Here is a 24692-nt window from a genome sequence, read left to right on the forward strand (position 1 = left end):
GATTAGAAACATAGGAGATTTTAGTCAGACTTTGGAAATCAGTTTGGCTCAAGTCATGGTTCTTTCTTTATAGTCAAATATATGGATACTAAAAAGGAACTAGCTTTTTAAAATGTCCAAATTAAGTATCATTTAACCATACCCCTAAGGGATAAGATAGGTATTGTTATGGGCTTTATTGAACTTAAAATTGAGGTTCCACAAATACCAATAAATTGCCAAGATCTATAGAATTTATTTAATTTTCAAAATCTCCTACTCTTTCCTATCATAGTACCATAGTGTTTTATAAAGAAATGTGTAATTATGTAAGTGAAGAGGCCTCTATTTCTTATTACAATCTATATACTATTAGAAACTAGTTAATTGCTTAATAGAAAAAATATTTTACAACCCACTTTCTGAATATGAGCACCTTGCAATCATATATCTTCAGTATTTCACAATCTGAGATGCCATAAAAGAAACTGTCCTTTTGTTTGTCAATAGTGGGTCATTAAAATTGTAGAGGATTTATCAGTATTAGAAGTCTAATACATTGTTCTCAACATTTAAAATCTAAAGGTTGTATATAATTACCTCATAGAAACCAGAACTTATGCTTATTATTTTTTTCTTTTTACTTAAAGCCACAAACCTAGACCTTTTAAAATGTGCCTCAGATACACATACAACTCTGGGAGGTGGAGTTCTAGGTCTTACCTGAAGATGGCGTCCATCCCTAAGTTGTATGTGATTTGCATAAGGACTCTCTCCAAATTTGTGAGAACAATCATGAAATCTTTTCTAGTGACTGGCAAATTTGTTCCATGTATGGTAAAGGCCTCTTCTTTGAGTGGCACCTCCTCAACGTGTTCTTCAGATGGCTCTAAGTACACCTCCTTATACGCTGTGCTGATTCTTAAGTTATTTCCCTAAAGGAGGAAAAAGAAAGTATATGTAGATAAAATTGCAAGAAAGGTACAAAACCTAGAATGGTCCTCTGAATTTTGTTTCTCTACTCAAGATTATCCTCATGAGGGCTCTAACTTAAGGTCAGTTATTCTCCATCATTTAGCATATTTCTGGGGCACATGAAGCAAAGACTAAGCAACATGAGGGTCACTCTTCATCTACTCCATTACAAAGTCTACCATTATAATTTTGTATATGCTTGCATTCTCTATTAATTGAAGTAATATACATCTCATATGCATATGTCATTACAAACAGTTTTGCTTCGTGGAAGCATGAAAGTATCATATATTTATGGCAGAGATAAGAATTAGAGAAATTAGGGAGGGAACTTTCACTAACATGTATATAAAAAGATTTTAGATTTCTACAAAAGGAAAGATCTGCACTCCAATGTTCAAATTAAGACAGTGGCCTCATGATAAGAATCATTTACATTTAATGAGGGCATTCAAGTAACTATTTTCATGTAACATTTTAGAGATACATTCATGCTCATGCTCTCTCTCTCTCTCTCTCTCTCTCTCTCTCTCTCTTCCCCCACCCCCAGGGTTTCTCTGTGTATCCCTGGCTGTCCTAGAACTCATTCTATACACCAGGCTGGCCTCAAACTCAGAAATCTGTCTGCCTCTACCTTCCAAGTGCTAGGATTAAAGGCATGTGCCACCACTGTCTGGCAATACATCATCTCTTAATCTTTATGCATAAGAGAACTTTTATTACACATGTGGTTCTATGTTCATATGAATCCTAAATTACTTCATTCTATTCAGAAAGAAATTCACTCTAAGAGGGTAATTTGTAATTTTTGACACTGACCCAAAAGCAATGAAATCTCTTGGCAAAAACAGAGCCTGAAGCTTAGTCAGCACCTTTCATTTGGAACCACTAACCCACATGCATGTGTGTGCCCATGGGTACATACATGACTGAAGAATTTATCACCACAATGTGAGGAAGTAAGAGTTCTAAACAGGTGACTATAATAGCATTTGGAACCATGAAGGTCCTTCTAGTTCTCAAATGCAGCTTATCTTGTATCTTTTCTTCTTAAAGTAAGATTTTGAAGTCAGGAGTTACCAACAGCTTAACAACTAAGTTACCTTCCCTCTTTCCTTTTGAATACCAAAGCAAAAAGCAAACAATAGAACCTACAATATAACGTGTTATATAAATCTGTACTGACCTAAACACATGAATCATACAACTTATCAGCATGGAAATATGATCATGTTTTAACTTCCAGTTTCAAAGTATTTCTGAATATTCTCCTTTTTCATCAGAACTCATTTATTTATATTTCTTGATAGGTTTCAGATTAAAACATGTGCATGGCATGAACCTGCTAAGGTGTATTTTCTTTCATAGTGTGTAAATATATGTCAGCTAACTTGTATTACAAGCAGTGTGAATGACCTAAGGTAAATAGAGATAGCATATGTTTGGAACGTGATACTTTTATTTTCCTACCTCAAAGATAATCATCAGCTGAAGGATTTTTTCTGTATCATCTTCCTCTTCTTCGAGGCCATATGAGATGGTAAATGACAAGTGTCCTCCAACAGCTGCAAGCTGGAAGAGAAGAGATGCATGATAATTTCAGCAAAGGAGGTTTTTTTTTAATAATATTTTATATATTACATTAAAATCATTTTATTATTGTGGAGGGAAATACTTGGACAAGCAGCAATCACCAGAGTTCAAAGTGAAGACGACAGACATTTCTGTAGGAATAACCTTCATGTGACCCTTTGCTCATCAACAGCAAGCTTGACATAAATATAAATCCATGTACGATTTTCCCAGTAATGAAGGCTTGATGAAAGAAGGTAGGTTCTAATCACAGACTCCTCTGTTATCTTCTTACTCTTAAGTTCTAGTCTCAGCATCCCCAACCAGAGAAGGGTCAGTGGACAGTTTTCCTTGCATCCCTATGGTTACATTACATTCTGTGACTCTGAAGGCACTCAACAAAGACATTCTTCCACTTGAAAGACACTTTACATAGAAAATGAGCTAAGTTGAAAAACATTATTGGTCAAAGAAAATTAAAGTTTAGCTACAAAATTTACATGCAAATTCAATCAGAGTTGTCTGAGAAGTTCTACACTTGCCTATGTTATCAAATAAGCTACTTTGAATGAATGCTATTCCCTCCCCCCCCCTTTCATTAAGCAAACTTCATTCCTTCTAAGGTCTGCTCGATGCCTGCATTTTCTGACACTGATATTAACCTTGTACAAATATATTTTTCAATGGAACACAAGATCATTTTACAGGGTAGGAATCAAAGTTAGATCTGTGAGTGATAGACTCAATGCAAATGTGGCAAGCTTTTAAGAATTCTTCCCTGGCACTGTAAACAAAGACATTCCTGGAGCAAAGCTGATGATTTGTATTCTGCTGCTTGCTTTGTGCTGATACGCAGAGTGGCAGCTTTGTGGACATGGGCTCTACTTGTCCTTTCCTGGCAGACCCTGACCAGAAGGCACTGCCTGGAGTGGCAGTGGATGGAGGAGGAATTCTGATCTCTTGAGTTGTCTCATAAGGGGCCACACAGTGTTTGGTATGGCTCATTACACAGGATTTTACATTGCAGCTCAGCATTGGCTTAGAAGAGCTCATTATATCGTACTCTAGAGGGACCGAAATTCAGAAAAGATTCCCCCACTCCATGGAGAAATGTGCTACTCTAATGTCTTTTCATACATAAAATGATAAATGTCTGCCTAGACAATGGCAGTTGGAATTATTATAAGTGATGGGAGATGAATCTGTATACCAAGGTTTTAGCTCTGTTAAGATAAGCATCTAACATTTCACATAGCCAGTTTGTTCCAACCAAAGACATATCAGTGAGAGGCTAAAAAGTCTGCACTGATTTTATTAATATCTCAAAGAAATCTGAATTATTTAGTGTTTTCTAAATTAATAAACAGATGCAGCAGGAGGTAGACATTAAAGATTCCAACTTGGAATCTTAATCTTGTCTGAGGTAACGGGGACTGTGGCATATAAATTTTTGGTGACATAACTGAACTCAGAGTTGTATATTAAATGATTGTCTAATATCTCAATTATTCAATATACCCACCTTTACCTTCATTTCCTGAATCTTTCTAGGAGTTAAGTTGATCGTTTTTTAAACTTCCATTACTGGACCAAGGCAAATGGTGCATTTTAATTTAGTAACTTTGTATGCAACCCAATTGTTCTTACATTATTAAATAATTTTCAAATTAGAATGTTCTTGCTAGAGAATTTCTTCTAGAATCCCTGTAGGTTTTTAGAAGCTCAAATACTTTTCTGTTTGCCTGGTTAATGTCTTAACAGCCAAACTATAAGGAAAAACATTTTTTAATCCTTCTGAAGTATAGTAAGGAATTATTATAAAACATCATGAGTATTCGAGCTGAAGGGTTCTAGAAGGGATACAGATATGCTCAATAGCATTCATTGAATATTACATCAAAACATGATGTCTGTGGAAAATGTGTACTACATGTAGTTAATTTGCCATTATTTTGGGGCTTTCTATAATCCGTTTATAAATCCTATCATTGGGGCTTCCAAATTAGTTCATTTTCATGATTTTATTAAATGTTGTAGTACATCAATAGAGCAGCTAATGTACTCCCATGCTGTAGGAAAGCTTTCTTGCTATCTCTCCATGAGCTAGAGAAATGGGGCTTTGCACAGATAGAAGTAGGGCAGTTCAGGTCACTTCCATGTGGTTATTGTATTTACTGGGTTGATTAGACTATCCCCATAAGATATTAATGCTGTAAACCTTTTAAATACTAAGAAAAGTAAATTTATTGAGAATACACACTCACTGATGAGTAGATATTAGCCCAGAAGTTCAGAATAACCAAGATACCATTCACAGATCACATGAAGCTCAAGAAGGAAGACCACAGTGTGGATACTTTGGTCCTTCTTAGAAGGGGGATCAAAATATCCATGGGAGGAGATACAGAGACAAAGTTTGGAGCAGAAACTGAAGGAAAGGACATCAAGTGACTGTCCCACTGGGGATCCATCCCATATATATTTAACAAACCCAGACACTATTGTGGATCCCAACAAGTACTTGCTGACAGGAGCCTGATATAGCTGTCTTCTGAGAGGCTCTACCAGTGCCTGACAAATACAGAAGTGGAAGCTCACAGCTATCCATAGGACTGAGCACAGACAGGGTCCCCAATGTAGGAGCCAGAGAAAGGACCCAAGGAGCTGAAGGGTTTTTAAGCTTCATAGGAAGAACAACAATATGAACCAACCACTACCTCCCAGCTCCCAGGGACGAAACCACCAGTCAAAGAGTACACAAAGAGGGACTCAAGGCTTCAGCCACATATGTAGCAGAGGATGGCCTTGTGGGACATCAGTGAGACGAGAGGCCCTTGACCTTGTGAAGGCTCAATGCCCCATTGTAGGGGAACGCCAGGACAGAAAATCAGGAGTGGGTGGGATAGTGAGCAGGGGGAGGGGGAATGGGATAGGGGGATTTTCATAGGGGAAATGAGGAAAGGGGATAAAATTTGAAATGCAAATAAAGAAAACATCTAATAAAAAAAGCGAAGAAGTAATTTCTCACTGGAAAGACAATCAACCTTCTATTCTAGGATGTAGTTTAGGGCTAAATTCTACACTCTCCAGTACTCCATTAAGAACAGAACATTACAGATACCTCCTTCCTATGAGTATCTGCTTTAATTCTCCCTTCATTGGAAAGAAATAGTTTGTCCATAACATTGTTGTTTCCATGCAAAATGGGACACCTGTGTAGCATAGCAACATGGTATACATGGCACGCTTTGCATTAAAGATTGAATCAATCAAGAAAGTTTTTCAGTAGTGAGTATAAATGACTTAAGCTAATTCATAAAAAGTAGCTTTACCAAAGTACTGGGTCTGGGGTTGTATTTGTGTTTATTCCACTAAGTTTCAAGAAATATAAATTGATGGAGTATGAGATGAGGCACACTCTTGAGGCCATTGTACCTGGAGAGGAAATTCTTCTCAGGGAATAGGCTTCAGTTCTGTGATGTTAGATTATCATCACTGTTATCACAGTAAATGGACTGTAAAACCCAATATTTGCTTCTTCTTACCAGAGCAAATATTTCAAGAGGAATATAATGAAATGAAATGGCTAAAAGGCTCTGTAATACTGAGACAGATAAATTAAACATAGTTCTCTGTTTCTGTTTAGTATAACAGACAGGACAAGTGATTCATCTTTCTGGATTCTGAAGACTTAAGAGAATAAAATTTTGGAACATTATCCCTTCTTCCTATATAAGTATTTACAGTATGTATGGGTTCAATGTTTAATCTACTCACTGAATTTCAAAGTCCTGTTCTGGTTGTCTATACATTCATCACACTGAAATAGAAACACAGTTTTGTTTTCCCCAGAGATTATTAGAATAAAACAAGGCATAGGGTATCAGGTTATAGAAGAAGCAAAATCAACAAAAGAGATTTAAGATTTTGTTATATTTACAGCAAATGGATAATTAGCATATAGCAACATAGATGCGGAGGTTGCAAAAACGAGATGATATACTCTAGAAACTTTGCTTTAGGAGGCAAGACACTTCACAGTATAGTTTCTATAGGAGGAAAGCTGGATATTTCCATAGAATTCATGCTGCTATTGTATCAGTGACCATTTACAGGCATTGATGCCATTCACATCAATTGAAGCTAAGTAAGGCTACTTTTCTCTGATAGCCTACATAACACCTTTCTAAACTATAAATGCTAGTCCCTGAACATTATCCAAATCAGTACCAGCTTCATTTCTCTAGTTTATGATTCAAGTATGTGGTGAGTTCAGCAACAGAATCTTAGCTCCAGGTTCAGAAGGATTACTGAGAGAAAGGGCAACAGCTTACTGTGCTTAGTGGTATCTCCGCCAAATCCCACTGGTCATCAACTCAGAAAGACACCTCAGTGCTGGAGATTTTATTTTCTAATGAATAGAGTCTTATAGGAGCACTGTTACCATATTACAGGGTAACTCCATTTAAATTTTTTTATGTGTATGTGTGTACATATTTTAAGACATGTCTATAGGTTTTTAAGAACGCACATGATGTAGCTATACTGCTCCTGGGCGTATACCCAGAACACTCTGCTTCATACTGCAGAGGTAAAGGGCTTATCCATGCTCAGTGCTGCTCTATTTCCAATATCCACAAAACAGAAAATAGTCTATATATGTGAATATATAATATACATATAATAAATATGTGTATTTACACAATGAATTATTTTCAGCTCTTATGAAAAACAAAATCATAAAACTCATAAGTAAGTGGATGAAATTTAAAAACGAGCATTCTGAGTGATGAAGCTCATTCACAGAAAAACAAATATCATCTGTTTTCTTCCATATGTGGAAATTAGCTTTGAATCAGATATGTGTTACTCATTTAGAATACCCACAGAGATTATGAAAATAGTAAGAGGCTATGGAGTGAACAGTGGGCTTGCAAGGGGAGGAAATGGAATGGAGTGTTATAAAAGGGGATTAACCTAAATGGAAGGACAAATGAAATGGGGTGTGAGGTGGAAGAACAGGTAAGGAGGAACAATAGGATAATAGATGCTAAAAACTTTGACAGTATTACAGTTTCTTAAAACACCCACCTACATAAAAAGAAATGCTAAAAATTCTTAAGTATTTTTCCCAGATATTTGCATTTTGTTTATTGAGAACTTTGTATTTTGGTTCCTTGGCCCAGTGTTTAATTGAGATGCTTGCTTTCAGGAGCTGTAGACTTTTGAGTTGTCTGTATGTTCTAGATAGTAACCATGTGCCAGGTGTATAGCTATGAGAATAACTTTCTGGTTGTATTTAAGGCCTGTTTAGTGAGACAGATCCCATTACTGGCATGATTACCTGGGTTAAGAAAATAAGACTAGGTAGGGCATAGGTTGTATGGCAGAACCTACTAGTATTGTTTCACTAAATGGGCATAGTATTAAAACAAGTCCACTTGCAGTCTCCATATGCGACATGGAGCTAAAGCTATCCCACAGCCCTGCATACCCAAATCCTGCCTCAAGAGATGGTCTCCCAGGAGTGTTCTCACTCCTAAGCCCACAGGTGAGACCACTACATTTGTTCCAGTAACTGTCCAAAGAGGGACCTGACAGGAAAACACAGGGAAAAGGAATTGCAGAGAAGCCAGGGACAGGTTACTTTCAGTCTCTATCTGTGCCCTGGAGCTAAGGCTATCCCACACCCTCTGTAGCCAAATCCCACCCAGAGAGAGCTGGTCTCCCCAGGAGTGCTGACACACCTAAAAACACAGGCTCACAGGCCCATGGGAGGAATAAGCTCCAGTCAGAGACAGCAAGACCTACTAACACCAGAGATAACCAGAAGGCAGGAGGCAAGCTCAAGAATATAAGCAGCAGAAACCAACATTACTTGGCAACATCAGAAACTAATTCTCATACCACAGCAAGTATTGAATACCCCAAAACACCAGAAAAGCAAGATTTGGATTTAAAAATCACATTTCATGATAATGATAGAGGACTTTAAGAAGGACATAAATAACTCCCTTGAAGAAATACAGGAGAGCACAGGTAAACAAGTAGAAGCCCTTAAAGAGGAAACAGAAAATTCCCTTAAAGAGTTATAGCAAAATACAACCAAATAGGTAAAGGAATTGAACAAAAGCATTCAGGATCTAAAAATGGAAATAAAATCAATAAAGACATCACAAAGGGAGACAACCCTGGAGATAGAAAACCTAGGAAAGAAATCAGGAGTCATAGATACAAGTATCACCAATAGAATACAAGAGATAGAAGAGAGAATCTCAGGTGCAGAAGATACCATCGATAACATTGACACAACAGTCAAAAAAAATGCAAAATGAAAAACCCTCCTAACACAAAACATCCAGGAAATCCAGGACACAATGAAAAGACCAAAGCTAAGGATAATAGGTAAAGAATGAAGATTCTCAACTTAAAGGGCCAGTAAAGATCTTCAATAAACTTATAGAAGAAAACTTTCCTAACCAAAAGAAAGATGGCCATAAACATACAAGAAGCCTACAGAACTCCAAATAAATTGGACCAGAAAAGAAATCCCTCCCATCATATAATAGTCAAACCACCAAATGCAGAGAATCAAAGAAAGAATATTAAAAGCAGTAAGGGAAAAACACCAAGTAACATATAAAAGCAGACCTATCAGAATTACACCTGACTTCTCAACAGAGACTATGAAAGACAGAAGATCCTGGGCAGATGTCATAGAGACCCTAAGAGAACCCAGATGCCAGCCCAAGCTACTATATCCAGCAAAACTCTCAATTACAATAGGTGTGAAAAAAACAAGATATTCCATGACAAAGCCAAATTTACACAATATCTTCCTGCAAATCCAGTCCTACAAAAGATAATAGATGGAAATCTCCAACACAAGGAGGGAAACTACACCCTAGAAAAAGGAAGAGAGTAATTTTCTTTCAACAAACCCAAAATTCCACCTCTAACAACAAAAATAACAGGAAGCAACAATGACTATTCCTTAATAACTCAACATCAATGGACTCAATTTCCCAATAAGAAGACATAAAATAACAGAGTGGATATGTAAACAGGATCAGCATTTTGCTTCATACAGGAAATGCACCCCAGTGACAAAACAGACACTACCTCAGAGTTAAAAGGCTGGGAAACAATTTTTGAAGCAAATGGTCCCAAGAAACAAGCTGGAGTAGCCATTCTAATATCAAATGAAATCGACTTTCAACCAAAAGTTATCAAAAAATATAAGAAAGGAGACTTCTTTCTCATCAAAGGAAAAAAAATCTACCAAGATGAACTCTCAATTCTGACTATCTATGTTTCAAATGCAAGGACACCCATATTTATAAAAGAAGCTTTACTAAAGCTCAAAGCAAACATTGCACCCCACACAATAACAGTGTGGGACTTTAACACCTCACTCTCATCAATGGACAGATCATGGAAACATAAACTAAACAGAGAAGCAGTGAAACTAACAGAAGTTATAGACCAAATGGGTTTAACAGATATCTATAGAACATTTCATCCTAAAACCAGATATACTACGTTCTTCTCAGCACCTCATGGTACCGTCTCCAAAATTAAACATTTAATAGGTCACTAAAAAGGTCTCAACAAATACAAGAAGATTGAAGTAATCCTATGAAATCACCACAGACTAAGACTGGTCTTCAATAACAACAAAAATGACAGAAAGCCCACATACACATGGAAGCTGAACAATACCCTACTCAATGATAACTTGGTCAAGGAAGAAATAAAGAAAGGAATTAAAGACATTTTAAAATTTAATGAAAATAAAGGCACAATATACCCAAACTTATGAGACACAATGAAAGCAGTGTAAGAGAAAAACACATTGCTCTCTTGGAGAAAGCATACACTAGCAGCTTAACAGCACAACTGAAAGCTCTTGAACAAAAAGAAGCAAATACACCCAAGAGGAGTAGATGGCAGGAAATACTCAAATTCAGTGCTGAAATCAACCTAGTAGAAACAAAAAGAACTATACAAAGATTCAACAAAACCAAGAGCTGGGTTTTTGAGAAAATCAACAAGATAGATAAAGCCTTAGCCAGACTAACCAGAGCCCACAGAGACAGTATCCAAATTAACAAAATCATAAATGAGAAGAGAGAAATAACAACAGAAACTGAGGAAATTTTTAAGAAATCATCAGATCCTACTATAAAAGCTTGTACTTACAAAAAACAAACAAACAAACAAACAAAAAACCAAAACAAAAAACCCCAAAACCAAAACCAAAACAAAAAACTGGAAAATCTAGATGAATTGGACAACTTTACAGACAGATACCAGGTACCAAAGTTAAATCAGGATCAAATAAACAATATAAACAACCCCATAACACCTAAAAAAATAGAAGCACTTGTTAAAAGTCTCCCAACCAAAAAAAAGCCAAAGACCAGATGTGTTTAGTAAAGAAATTAATCAGACTGTCAAAGAAGACCTAATACCAATACTCTTCAAACTATTCCACAAAATAAAAACAGAAGGAACACTACCCAATTCTTTCTTTGAAGCCACAATTACACTGATACATAAACCACACAAAGACCCTATGAAGAAAGAGAGCTTTAGACCAATTTCCCTTATGAATATCAATGCCAAAATACTCAATACAATTCTTGCAAACCAAATCCAAGAACACAGCAAAATGATCATTCACCACCATCAAGTAGGCTTCATCCCAGGGACACTGGGATGGTTCAGTATATGGAAATCCATCAATGTAATCTACTATAATAACAAACTCAAAGGAAAAAAAAAACATGATCATCTCATTAGATACCGAGAAAGCTTTTGACAAAATTCATTACCCCTTCATGGTAAAAGTCTTGGAAACATCAGGAATTCAAGGCCCATACCTATACATAGTAAAAGCAATATACAGCAAACCAGTAGCCAACATCAAACTAAAAGGAGAGAAACTTGAAGCAATCCTACTAAAATCAGTGACTAGACAAGGCTGTCTACTCTCTCCCTACCTATTCGATCCAGTACTCAAAGTCCTTGCCAGAGCAATTAGACAACAAAAGGAGGTCAAAGGGATAAAAACTGGAAAGGAAGAAGTCAAAACATCACTATTTGCAGGTGATATCATAGTACACTTAAGTGACCCCAAAAATTCCACCAGAGAACTCCTAAAGCTGATAAACAACTTCAGCAAAGTGGCTGGATATAAAATTAACTCAAATCAATAGCTGTCCTCTACTTAAAGGATAAATAGGCTGAGAAAGAAATTAGGAAAACAACATCCTTCACAATAATGAGAAATAATATAATATACCTTGGTGTGACACTAACCAAGCAAGTGAAAGATCTGTATGACAAGAACTTCAAGTCTCTGAAGAAAGACCTCGAAGTGGATCTCAGAAGATAGAAAAATCTCCCATATGCCAAGAATTTCTTGCTGACAGGAGCCTGTTATAGCTGTTTCCTGAGAGGCTCTGCCAGACCTTCTCAAATACAGAGGCGGATGCTCTCAGCCAACCTTTGGATTTAGCATTGGGTCCTCAATGGAGGACTTAAGAGAAAGGACTGAAGGAGTTGTTGGGGTTTTCAGCCCCATAGGAGAAACAACAATATCAACCAACCAGTACCCACCCCCCGAGCTCCCAGTGACTAAGCCACCAACCAGAGTACACATGGAGGGAACCATGGGTCCAGCCACTTACGTAGCAAAGGATGACACTTTCTGGTATCAATAGGAGGAGAAGCCCTTCGTCCTGTTAAGGCTAGATTCCCTAGTATAGGGGAATGCCAGGGTGATGAGGTGGTAGTGGGTGGGTGTGATGGAAAGCATCATTATAGAAGCAGGGGGAGGGGTCATACGAGAGGGGACATCCAGATGGGAAACATGAACAGGGGATAACATTTGAAATATAAATACACAAAATATCCAAATTTTAAAAATAATGGAAAAAATTTGTAATTAAAAAAAAAAGAACCTGAAAAAAATTTCCAATGACTTATCTCTATACCTATAAGTTAGAATGTTAGCTTTGTTTCTCCAGGTAGATGGAACACAGAGTACCCAACTAGTCAACATACAGACTGAAAAGATGAAATGTTGAGCCATAATTGGGATATTTATATTATGGTCTCTCTGGCCAAACCTGGGGATCGTTTTGGCCAAGGAGGCACAGACATCTTATTCCCCAGAGGTGGTAGATGGCATCAAGGTAACAGTGTTTTTAGAAAGAACAGGGCAGTTGCACATATGAATTCATATGTTGGAGCATGCATGACACCTGTGCAAAATCAAGCCAGGTAAAAATCTCAGCATGAAGACGTGAGGTGAGGGGAGATGATATGAGGTGGGGTGAGGTGAGACCAAGTCCTTTGTCCAGATAAGGAACTTTGGGGAATTAACAGCTGCAGGCAAAGGTGTGTTTGGTTTTCTTTAAGGGTGCCACAGATCAGTAACATTTGACAACATTCTAGGACAGTCCCAATAAACCTGGAGTGTTTGAGAAACAGAAACTGGATTCAGTGCTCTCTCTCTCTCTCTCTCTCTCTCTCTCTCTCTCTCTCTCTCTCTCTCTCTCTCTCTCTCTCTCTCTCTCTCTCCCTCCCTCCCTCCCTCCCTCCCTCCCTCCCTCTCTCTTTCTCCTCCCCCCTCTCTCTCCCTCTGTCTCTCTCAGCACAAGATTGTGGTTAGGGAAGTGGGGGTATCTTCTGAAGTATTAGAGTATGAACACAATCCAAACACATTGAATACTTTTTAAAAAAGAATCAAGTATTATTTGAAAGAGGAAGTTGGAGACAGTATTACTCTTCATGACTGCAGTAGAGGATTTCTTCTTTCCTGTTTCCAACCTGCCTGCTTTCTCTCCTACATATTTCTTTTCTTTATTCCTTTGACCCATGTCATCTATAACTTTCTTCATTTCTTTTCTTTTTCATAATTCATACAGAACTCTAACAATTTTTTTCTTTCATAAAATCTCTTTTCTTTTCATTCATTAGAACTGACAGAGGCAAAAACTAACTTCTGGACCTTCCCTTTCAACATTATCACTACAATCAATACAATCTGATCATTTTAGATTCCTCAATATGTGCTGGAATCTAAATTTTGAAAATACAAAGTAGTGGTAAAAATTTTATATGTGACTACACTTACAACTGATCTTGGCTTGATGATCTTAGTGCCATCACCAGATCCCTGAAGCATACAGGGTCACCTCACTAAGTTTATTCTGCTTGCAATTCACCATATTTCACCAGACTTTCACTAATTATACTTTATTTAATGTTTCTTGTTGACAATTAAAAGATAAAAAGTAATGTAATGTTTAATTTGCAATACAAAAAATAATTGTCAGAGCTACATAAAGAGGGACTGAGAGGCCTGTGTGAGTCTTATGCATATGCTGGTGAATTTATGATCCTATGGACACATTCTGCATATATTTTCTGTTGCATGTTATAGATCAAGACCAAATTACATGGTCCATATACTCATCTATAGTCAATTACACTAGGATTATAAAACTTTTTCTAGGTCAAAATACTTTTGGCTAATTGAACACCACACTATGGTGGTTCTCTATCTGAAGAAACCTGTGGACACATTTTAGGGTGTAGCAGCCAGGTTAATGTTTCTTTACCTCATTTATAGATTTAATTGTGGAATCTAGAAAGCATCCATGACCAGCAAACATATTCCCTGAACACTTCATAGAAGATGAACAATAAGAAAAGAATAAGAAAAAAAAATCCTGTATAGTAAATTAACACTTGCTGTTCCCTGAAAGTTGCCTGACTCGGAGAGCTATTGCTCTTTTGTGACACACTGATAAGATATTGGGCTGAAAGAGTAGAATCTCAACAGATGCAAGCTTAGCAGAAACTAGTCTGTGTTCTCAGGCTCTAATGTAAAAACAAGACCTTTGCAACAGACGTTCACTTTCCACTTACTTATGTTTGGATGGAACATTCCACTGGCACTCTTGTTATGAGCTAGATTAACTTATGTGCAAAGCTCCTGTACAAAATACATGTGATACACAATTAAACATGGATCTAATCAAATAAACCATAAAATATAGTTATATATATATATATATATGCATTATATAGGCATGTTATTTTTTTTCTGTCTAGGGCTTAAATTTTTTAAAGATCTCTGCCAAGAAAATTGCATCTTCATGCTTATGAGACACAATATTGATGCTAGTTAAAAACAACAGAGTATATTTTAATCCAAGTTACCTTAAGTTAAAATAAATAGTCTTATTGTGATAACATAAATGGCAGATGTATAATATCAAGATCAACAATCTTTTTAAATGTTATGGGAACAATGGAGAGAATATTGGTATTCTCCTTTCAAAGGAGAATTATCACCTCTCTCTTTCACTGTTTAGGGAATTGTTTTATGTCTTAAAGATATTTATCACCTTTGTTTGTATGTCGCTATTGTCCAGTTCTCCCTTGCTTTATTACCAAAAGAAACAAAAGTGAAGAAAACAGAGGGTGTTTGTTTGTTTGTTTGTTTGTTTTCTCCTTCAGGGAGTCCTCAGTATTTGCACCTTTAGAATCTGAGCACAGTCTACCATGCTGCCTGTTCGGTTCAATTCAGTTTATATTATTCAGATGAAGAGTGTGTTGAAGGAGCATTTAATATTTTCTGCAAAGCCGGCAGTATGTTGATTTGATTCTAAACGTTACTGTTCCACGACTATTTCATTTCCTCTCCTCCCTTGTTCTCTGCGGGTGATTCTTATTAGGGAGAGTAGGAGCTAGCTGTGAATTTCAGAAGATAAGAATTCTAGAAGTTCAGAGGATACTCTGCCAGACTCCAGAGAAGAATCAACAGGCCAATAAAAGACATTCAAGTGTCCTCTTCCAGAATAAATGGCCAAGCTTGTGTCTGTGATCTGATGCTTCTATTAATATTAGGGTCTTATATGAATCACATAGAGATGAAGCTCATTCCTAGAGCTTTATCATAGTAGTTTGAGATTCAGACATTGCCTTTTTGTAGTGGGTAGCTCTTGGGGAATTTATTTATACTTTCAGAGGTGCAGTTACTTTTCATTAATATGACCTGAATTGTTCCTTCTTTAAAAGTTCATTTTGGTAATAAAATAAGAAATTACACATGGAGTCCTTCACTTGGCACCATCTACCTGGGAAATGAATGTTTTGGGTAATGCCATTTTAGTAAGTGTCATTTTTCAAATTAAAATTCTTCAAAGAGCCCTCACTTAAGCCCTAATGGTAAGGATATTTATTCCATGATTCCAAAAAAAAAAAAGATTTTTTTTATTTTAAGATTTTGGGAAGATCATAGTGATGAAAGACTCAGCTCTTACAGATGTCTTAATGTTTCCCTGTGGTACTTGGCAAAAGCATTTCACAGAGAACAGACCCTGCATAAATATTTGGTGAATTTTAACAGTGCTCAGAACCGTCTATAATTTCTATGTATTATATATGGAGAGAGCATAAAAGCAAGATAAAGTTGGGTTATCCCAGAGGTAGTCTACATTTGTCTTTAAAACATGTGCCTCTTGGTTTCTCTGTTGTTATCTTTATTAGTCAAAAACAAACCAAAGCAAATGCATCCACCTTAACATTTCAGTGATTTGAGTTCACTTATGCCCACTCTATTGCTTTCTGGCAAACGATAAATGCATTAATTTTAAAGGAAGGAAATTTTACCATTTAGACAGTTTGATCAGCAAAGAGGAAAAAAAAATCGATATTTAAGTCAACCAGACATTCACACATATAAATCAACTTTATGCTATTCTGGTTTGTTAACTTCTATATGGTAGGATAATAATATAAATCTCAGCAGCTAATACATATTTTCTAAGTTGTAAATATGTCTGCAGTCCGTTGTTATCTGTTGGCAAACCATAGAACCCTTGAATTAAAAAGAAGCAGCAAGTACTTGGCATGATTCTGTCCTGCATATCTGTTCAGAGGAGCAGGGAGGAGCAGTAGGCAGGTTTTTCCATCTGGCTTCCCTCACACTGAAGAGCACACCTCTACCTCATGTGGAGACTTGCTGGACATGGTATAAACCCTCTTAGGCTTCAGAACTACCTTTTCAGTTGTGAACTAAAGGCTGACAAAGATTATCACTTTAAAGTGGATAATGATGAAGATGAGCACCAGCTATCATTAAGAATGGTCAGTTGAGGGTCAGGGGTAAAAGGGGAATTATACATTATAGAGACAGAAGCAATGAACCATAAAGACAGTCCAATTAAAGTAAAACTAGCAACGCTGAAAAAGTCTGTACAACCCACAGCTTCCCATGGGGGCTTTGTGGTTATACCAGCTGTAGTATTAAGGTTGAAGTGTGGTTCAGGGTCTGTGGACATTAGTGGACAACACCTCGAAGCTGTAGAGGAAGACATAGAGTCAGTAGATGAAGACGAGGATGAGGATGATGTAAAAGTCTTAAGTATGTCTGGAAATTGATCTACTCCTGGAGATAACAAGGTTCTACAGAAAAAGTAAAACTTGATAAAGATATGAGGATGATGAAGATGAATAAGAGGAGGAAGAGGAGGAAGAGGTGGAAGATGAGGAAAAGGAGGAAGAGCAGGAGGAAACTGAAGAAAAAGTTCCAGTGAAGAGATCTGTATGAGATACTCCAGCCAACAAAAACACAAAAATCAAAACAAAATGGAAAAGATTCACAACTATCAACACCAAGATCAAAGGGACAGGAAGGAATCCTTAAAAACAAACAAACAAACAAACAAAAAAAAAAACAAAAAAAACCAGGAAAAATCTCCTTAAACATCCAAAGGACCTAGTTCTGTTTAAGGCAATAAGGCAAAAAAAAAAGCAAGCAAATATGTGAAAAGGTAGTTTTCTTCCCAAAGTGGAAGTCAAGTTCATTAATTTTGTGAAGAATTATTTCTGCATAGCTGAGCAGTTGGCCATTCAAATCTGTAGCAGGGAGGAAATCTCTTTAAAACCTGGCTTAAAAAGTTTGAGTACCCAAGGAGCTAAAGGGATCTGCAACCCTATAGGTAGAACAACATTATGAACTAACCATAACCCGGAGCTCTTGACTTTATCTGCATATGTATCAGAAGATGGCCTAGTTGGCTATCATTGGAAAGAGAGTCCCCTTTGTCTTGCAAACTTTATCTGCCTCAGTACAGGGGAACTGGACCAAGAAGTGGGAGTTGGAGGGAAAGGGAGTGGTGGGGAGGGTATGGGGGACTTTTGGGATAGCACTGGAAATGTAAATGAAGAAAATACCTAATAAATAAATAAAAAAGAAAAAGAAATTAAAAAATAGAAAAAAATTGAAATATTCTGTTACTTTATTTCTGTAACCGCTGATATTTAGCTGTCTTTCTGATAAGGCTAAGTGAGAACTTTCCCCACTGTGTTTGATAAATGTTGTCCAGGTTCTATTGCCAGAAATGTGCTGTCCAAAATGCCTGCTTAGTTTAAAAAAAACCAAAAACAAACAACCCCCCCCCCCAAAACTTGATAAAGATATGAGGATGATAAATGTTAGAAGAAATGCTTTGTAAAGTTTAATGTGAGGCAGTAGAATATGAATTAGCTTTATTCATATCTGCATTGATATTTTAGAGCTAAACCATATCCAGGGTAGAGAATCAATATATACAAATGAATAAATTAAATATGCAAAAATGTAAAAAAATTACTACCTCTCTAAATGTAGCTCATATATTTACTTTTTGACTTTGGGAAAAGTTAACTCTGAAGTAAAAAATGGGGGGGGGGAGGCAAAATCAACAAAAAAAGAAGTTTGAATCTAAAGCATAAGGATATTTTTACACAAGTTCTAGGATCTTTTTAAAGCAAGGAATCTATGACAGGAACATGTGTATAAAACATATTCTTTATCTTCTGTACAAGACCTAGAAATTATTTAAACACCTCTCTTGTTTTTTTGTTTGTACTGAGAATTCAATTAAAGTAAGTTTGTGAATTAAAAGTGTATACAAACAAAATTATTATTTTTAACATTGCAACTTAGTTTCCATTGTAAAGAGACTGCTAAGGTAGCATCATTCACATATCAGACTGATAAAGATTAAAATTCTAATAATATGCTCTATTAGTGAGTTTGGAGGGAACAAGTATATTGGGTGAAGCATGTATACAATATAGAGGATCAACTGGGGAGTAACCTTTATAATAAAAAAATAAACCTTTGGAAGTACCCTCATGTCTATCAATATGGATGTGTCACTGACAAAGAAATTATTTGAGTGTACACCAGGCTTCAGTAACACAGTGCTGGGTGGCACTCTGGGCTGTGGTTTTGCAAAAATTAACCTATTGTCAAAAGAAAATATGATATACATGTCCTTGGAAGACAAGAATATTATTGTGGACATTGTTTCACTTTAACCCTTGGGAAATTTGGAATGATGATACCATATGTTCAAGGACATGATGTCACAGTGGGTGGTGGAACCAGGATTAGCACTCCCAAAACTAGCTCAAGAATCAATGATGAACATTTATTCTGAGTGCTAAGTCAATGTGAGGCTATTGATTCAACTGATGAAGCAGTTTTCATGTCATATCAAATAAAAATAAACTACAACATTATACTAAAACATGCATGGCATTTGATAATTATTGTGAAGGAATATTTTTTTATGTATTTACTGCATGACTTTGGGAAAAGGTAGTTTAATTCTGAAGTAAAAAAAAAGTTTGTATCTAAAGGATAGGAATTCTTATCTTTAAGTTTTAGGCTTATTTTTAAAGCAATGAATATATATTTAAATTTGTGTATGTATATGTATGTATGTATACATATAAATAATATGTATGAATGTGTGTATGTAAATGAAGTTATGTACAAAAATATAAATCTGAAACTAACCCCAATTTATATGATTATTTTGAAATGATTTATGCTTTAATTCCTCTTATCAGATGAAATAACTCTCTCTAAAAGTGTTAAGAAAAAAATGAGCATTCTTATCTAGAATATGTGAATGAAATAAAATAATTATGAATCTTCACTACCTGCAGAATGGCATTGTTTTCAAATCAGAACTTGGCTTTTATGAAGAGTACCTTGAAAATACCTTCAGGAATTCTGAAAGAGTTTTCCTTTGGCTGTCATAGACAACATCGGGAAGGCGTGCCTCAGAGGAGCAGTTCTCAGTTAGCAGTGTCATTTGAAAGATAAATCACTTCTGAACAAACACACATACACACTGGGAAAAAACCAACCCATAATATGGAATATGGATACAAAAAGAGCAGATATGATGCCTACTCTGAATATTTCTTGGAGTTATGACTTGGAACAATATTAATTAATTAATTCATTAATTCATTAGTTAAACTGCAGTGAGCTTTAAAATCATCATCTTTGATGAGTAAATTTCAACATCTGTCCCATTTGCTTTGAGATCTGTTCAATATATTTAGGAAGTACACCTGTGCTTATTTTAAAGAAGAGCTACTTTTAATATTTGAAAAATCTTACCTTTGCATATAACATACTTTGAGCATGTCTACCCTATCACTTCTCTTATCCACTACCTCCCCATTTTCATGCACTGTTTTCTTTTGGAACTCACTAATTCTCCTTAGTGCTGATGGTATGTGGATGGCTGTAGGGTCATCTGGAGCATGAGAAGCCTGCCAGTGACCACTGAAGAAACTGACCCATCACCCCCAAACCTCCAATTCCCAATAGCCCTTCTAGAAGGGGCAGGGCTTAATAACTATCCCATCCATGCTGGGATTTCAGCTGGCCTGATCTTTTAACAATTTCATTGTTTGACACCATTAATTATACTTTACCTATCTGACATGGAATTTAAGTTTTTGTAAATACAATACTCATGATCCTTAGATCATACAACTTAAGTGGAGTTCTCAAGACCTCTTTCTTGTTTAACTGATAAAAAATCTTAATCATGCAGAACTCACTGCCTTCCAGTGAGTGCATTACATAGCGCATTCAGACTTGTCTTCATTTAATTTCCTTTTATTTTCTCTAACTAACTTATTAGAATAAAAGGCTTTTGGGGAGCAGCCTTGGGAAGGAAGAGGCAGGTAGATTTCTGTGAGTTCAAGGTCAGCTATGGCTACTTATTGAGACCTGGTCTCAAAAACATGAACCAACCAACCAAGCAAAAACCAGTCTCTTCAGGATCTCCATATTTAATCATGTACATATTATTAAGTAGTTCAGACTACGTCATTCCTAACCCCAAGAAGGATAGGAGAGATGAAAACTAATGTAGAAAAAAAGAGAACGAACATGAAGAAAAGTAAGAGTCATGCCCAGTTTCTAAGTGAAGCTGATCATTTGCTCTAAGATGTACAAATAAGTTTGGGACATATTCCTACATTGCTTAATTCCCATAGACTATAGATATCCTTCAAGAACAAAGGGAATACAAATAGAGTTCTTTACTATTTTCTAACAAAACAGAGTTCCTGACACACAAAAGCAGACAGACCCTCAGGGCACCCCATGGTCCCTGCTAGGAGTTCAAAGTGGGCCAGGAAACCCTCGCTATCAATCACTACATGAAACACACTTTCTCACACTCTCGTGGGGCTGCAGATGTTTGTGCAGCTTGGGAGACTTGCTCATTTCATGCTCTTTCACCTCAGCACAATAAATGCATACTTAGTGGAGGGAGGGGACACTTTCAGGTGTCCTATGAACTTTCACCTACTGCTTTAGATTTTGTAGCATATACTTGATTTCATGTACGGTTGCTGTTTTTGTTTGCTTGTTTGTTTGTTTTTTGTTTCTTACTGAAAACCCCTTCCACACAGACCAGATGTTTCTCCACTTGGAAGAAAGGAAGTCATTTCACATCATAACTACCAAATCACATCTCAAGGTCACAGTCAAAAGCTTTTATGTCTCATTAAATGTCAGGCTTGTCATTTATGTCCCTCATTGAGCTCCATTTAGATCGTGGAATGTGAAAATGCACGGGCCTGGTGTTATCAGTGAGAAAGCTTCCAGGGCTGCTAACAACTAATATAAAACATTTCCAATTACACGTCCAGCACTTCACATGCTTGCATTGGCAAAGAACATGACAGCAGCAAACACTTCCCTAATTCAAAGCTCCCGAAGCTTTATGGTCCGTGTAACAGCAACTTGTGCCATGAAGAAGAACTTGGGCCATGGGATGATGCCTTTGTAAGGTAAGCCACAGCATAACTCTCGAGATACAAACACACTTACCATTATTTTTTTTCTTTTTTTTACTATAAATTATTTTTGATATATTTTTGTAGGTTTCTTTTTAATTAGATATTTTCTTTATTACATTTCAAATGTCATACTGTTTCCTAGTTTCCACTATGAAAATCCCCTATCCCCTCCCCCTCTCCCTGCTCACCAACCCACCCACTCCTACTTCCTGGCCCTGGCATTCCCCTATACTGGGGCATAGAACCTTCACAGGATGAAGACCGGGAGAGGCCTTGTTATAAGACATTAGATGGCTGCACAACTCTCAGGGAGTAATCGAATTTAGCAGATGAAATCACAATATCCAGAAAAGGAAGAATCACTGAAAATTCTGACAGGCTTCTCGCAACAGGTCTGCAGCCCAGGCAGACACTGCTTATAATAGGAACCTTTCCAGCTAATGTCATTCTGCTGAGTTTCAAGCAGGAAGACCCCCAGATCAACTCAGAATATAAATTATGTCAAGAGTAAGAGTTAAACACCAAAATAGATTCCTTAAAGTTTAAAATGACTTTGCTAAGCCCAGCATGCATTGACAAAAATTAGGGCCATATTGTATGACTGCTTTGTGATAACATTATTCTGCCAAACAAAAAGCATGGTTTCAGATTATGGCCTGAAAAGAAAGAACATGACAAAATGCAGCTTTAACCAAGGTGAAATAGGTGGCCACTTTTACATTTACACTCATTTGGGGATTTCTCTGTGGAACTCTACGGTGTTCTGTGGGTACTTAAAAACTAACTGTACACAATCAAAATACAACTATGCACTTATAGCAAATATCTCTAATGTCTAATGGTATGATGTTTCAGAAAATGACATTTTCCTTCAAGGTGTTAAATCATTTGATATTTGAAATGTTCTAGGCACAACTTTAGAGAGCCCATACATCACTGGCTTGTATTTTCTTCAACAAACCAAACCCAAATACATTATAAGCAAGCAAAGAAATAAAAACAGTCTTAAACTCTCAATCTTAGTCATCAGTATGAAAAGAGAGGAAGAAGAAAGTATGTGAACAATTTGAGGGCCTAAAGGACAGAAACATAAAATGTGTTCAGGCCTTGTGAGGAAAGGGTATTTTCTAGTGTTGCTATCCTAGATTGAAAACATCCAAAGCAGCATCCTGTGTGGATGAAAGATGAATACCCACACTGGAGCATCATGAAGCACTCCTCTTTAATGAGGAATGAGCACACTTTATACCATGAGCAGTATAATGAAGGAAATAGTAACATACCAGAGAAATATGCAAAGACCAAATTAGACAATGCATGTTAAAGAATTAGCACTGTGCAAATTACATAAAACACTTAACATATGACACACACACACACATACCTGTTCATGCTCAATACACTTAGATTATTGTTGTTGTTATTGTTGTTGCTATTGTTGTTGTACAAAAAAATAAAGTAACTATGTAAAACACTAGTTAAAATGGTTCTGCATGAAGACTAGTACAATTTCTCAGTGTTGATCTGGCCTTGCCTTGTTGCAATATTTTATTTTTTGATAGAACAGGCAGGTGGTTGTGATGATTTTTTTGAGTCTGCAAAGCATTGTCATGTTATATTAAGTCATTTGGCTTTAGGGAGAACTATAAAATCTCCATTTCAATGGAGAAGGAATTACAATATGTTTAAAATCATGCCAAAGATTACATATCACTCACCAAAGTTGAAATGAAGTAAGAAAAGGCCACTGAATACCCTACACTGCCTTGAATGGACAGAAAACCAAGACTTACCCAACATCCATTGCTCAAGACAGCATGTTGTTTTTGTGTGTTTTATTTTAGTTTTTTTGAGACAGTGCTATACTATGTAGCTCTCAGAGGCCCATAATTCTCTTTATTAGACCAGGCTGGCTTCAAACTCCCAGAGAACCACATATATTTGTTTCCAGAATGCTTGAATTAAAGGTACAGACCACCAGGCCAATGGGTGTTTTACCTGCATGTATGTCTGTGTATGTTCTGTATACCTGCTGCCAGCAGAGGGGAGAAGAAGACATTGGGTCTCCTGGAATTGGAGTTTAATGCAGACTTCTGTGATCTGCCTTGTGGGTTCTGGGCATCAAACCTGGGTCCTTTCCAATAGTAGCTAGCCCTCTTAACAACTGAGTCACCTCCCCACCCCCAAGTATAGTATTTTTTTTTATGGACAGGGAATAAACATCTCCGCTGACTTAAATGCATCAGTCTTGATGGCCCAAATATTCTTTTAATCTCCAATTCAGATTTTTCAACTGAACACCAGACCTGTATATTATCATTTTTAATATTTCCATTTGGTTATTTCTTAGAGTGGTCTAGAATATTCTTTTATATATCTCACAGACAAACTGTCAAACATGTTTGTGATGGATATTCTTCCTATTAACCTGATGGGATTTAGAATCTCTGTGTGAACAAATACCTCTGGTTTTGTCCATGAAAAGGTTTCAAGGACGTTAACAAAGCAAGGAAAAGCCACCCTGAATATTGTTGGCGCCATCCCATGCCATGGCCCCCTACACCACATGAAAAGGAAGAGAGAAAACAAGCTGAGAAAACAAACTTATTACTTTTGCTTCCTAACTACAGACCTTATGTACTTAGCTGCCTTGCACTCCTCTACCAAGCCTTCCCCAACCGCATGGCACCTTTGCATGGTGAACTAAAATAAACCTTTTCTTTTTTAGGTTGCAGCCTTATTGTTGCAACAAGAAGAAATTACTCATCGTACTCAGCTTTATCTTCAAAATGTATCTAGTACTGTCAAGTCTGTTACTCCCATTCTGGACCAAACCTGCTTAACTAGTGATTGGAAAATTATGGATATTCTTAAGGAGAGCTGCAAGTCCTCTTGTGGCTCCTGTTCTATTTCAGATTCTCTCAAGCATGATAAATATTTGACTGTTAAAATAAGTCAGAGGAATATAATAATGTGTG

General features: G+C 36.7%; 1 protein-coding gene and 1 pseudogene across 4 annotated transcripts in view; one reads left to right on the top strand and one right to left on the bottom strand.

The window, feature by feature from the left end:
* Positions 1–24692, bottom strand: part of Lama2 (laminin subunit alpha 2) — a 621901-nt gene that overhangs the window by 279323 nt on the left and 317886 nt on the right. For all 4 annotated transcript variants that reach the window (XM_085842707.1, XM_085842706.1, XM_085842705.1 and 1 more), the window contains exons 13-14: positions 2425–2526; positions 703–914 (exon numbers count right to left, since the gene is read on the bottom strand). In XM_085842707.1, the coding sequence (XP_085698833.1) occupies positions 703–914; positions 2425–2526 (314 nt within the window). The remainder of the gene's footprint in view (positions 1–702; positions 915–2424; positions 2527–24692) is intronic.
* Positions 16452–24557, top strand: LOC110303376 (uncharacterized; annotated as a pseudogene).

Source organism: Mus caroli, unplaced genomic scaffold (assembly GCF_978045245.1).
Source record: "Mus caroli unplaced genomic scaffold, Mus_caroli_1 scaffold_9, whole genome shotgun sequence".
NCBI lineage: Eukaryota > Metazoa > Chordata > Mammalia > Rodentia > Muridae > Mus > Mus caroli.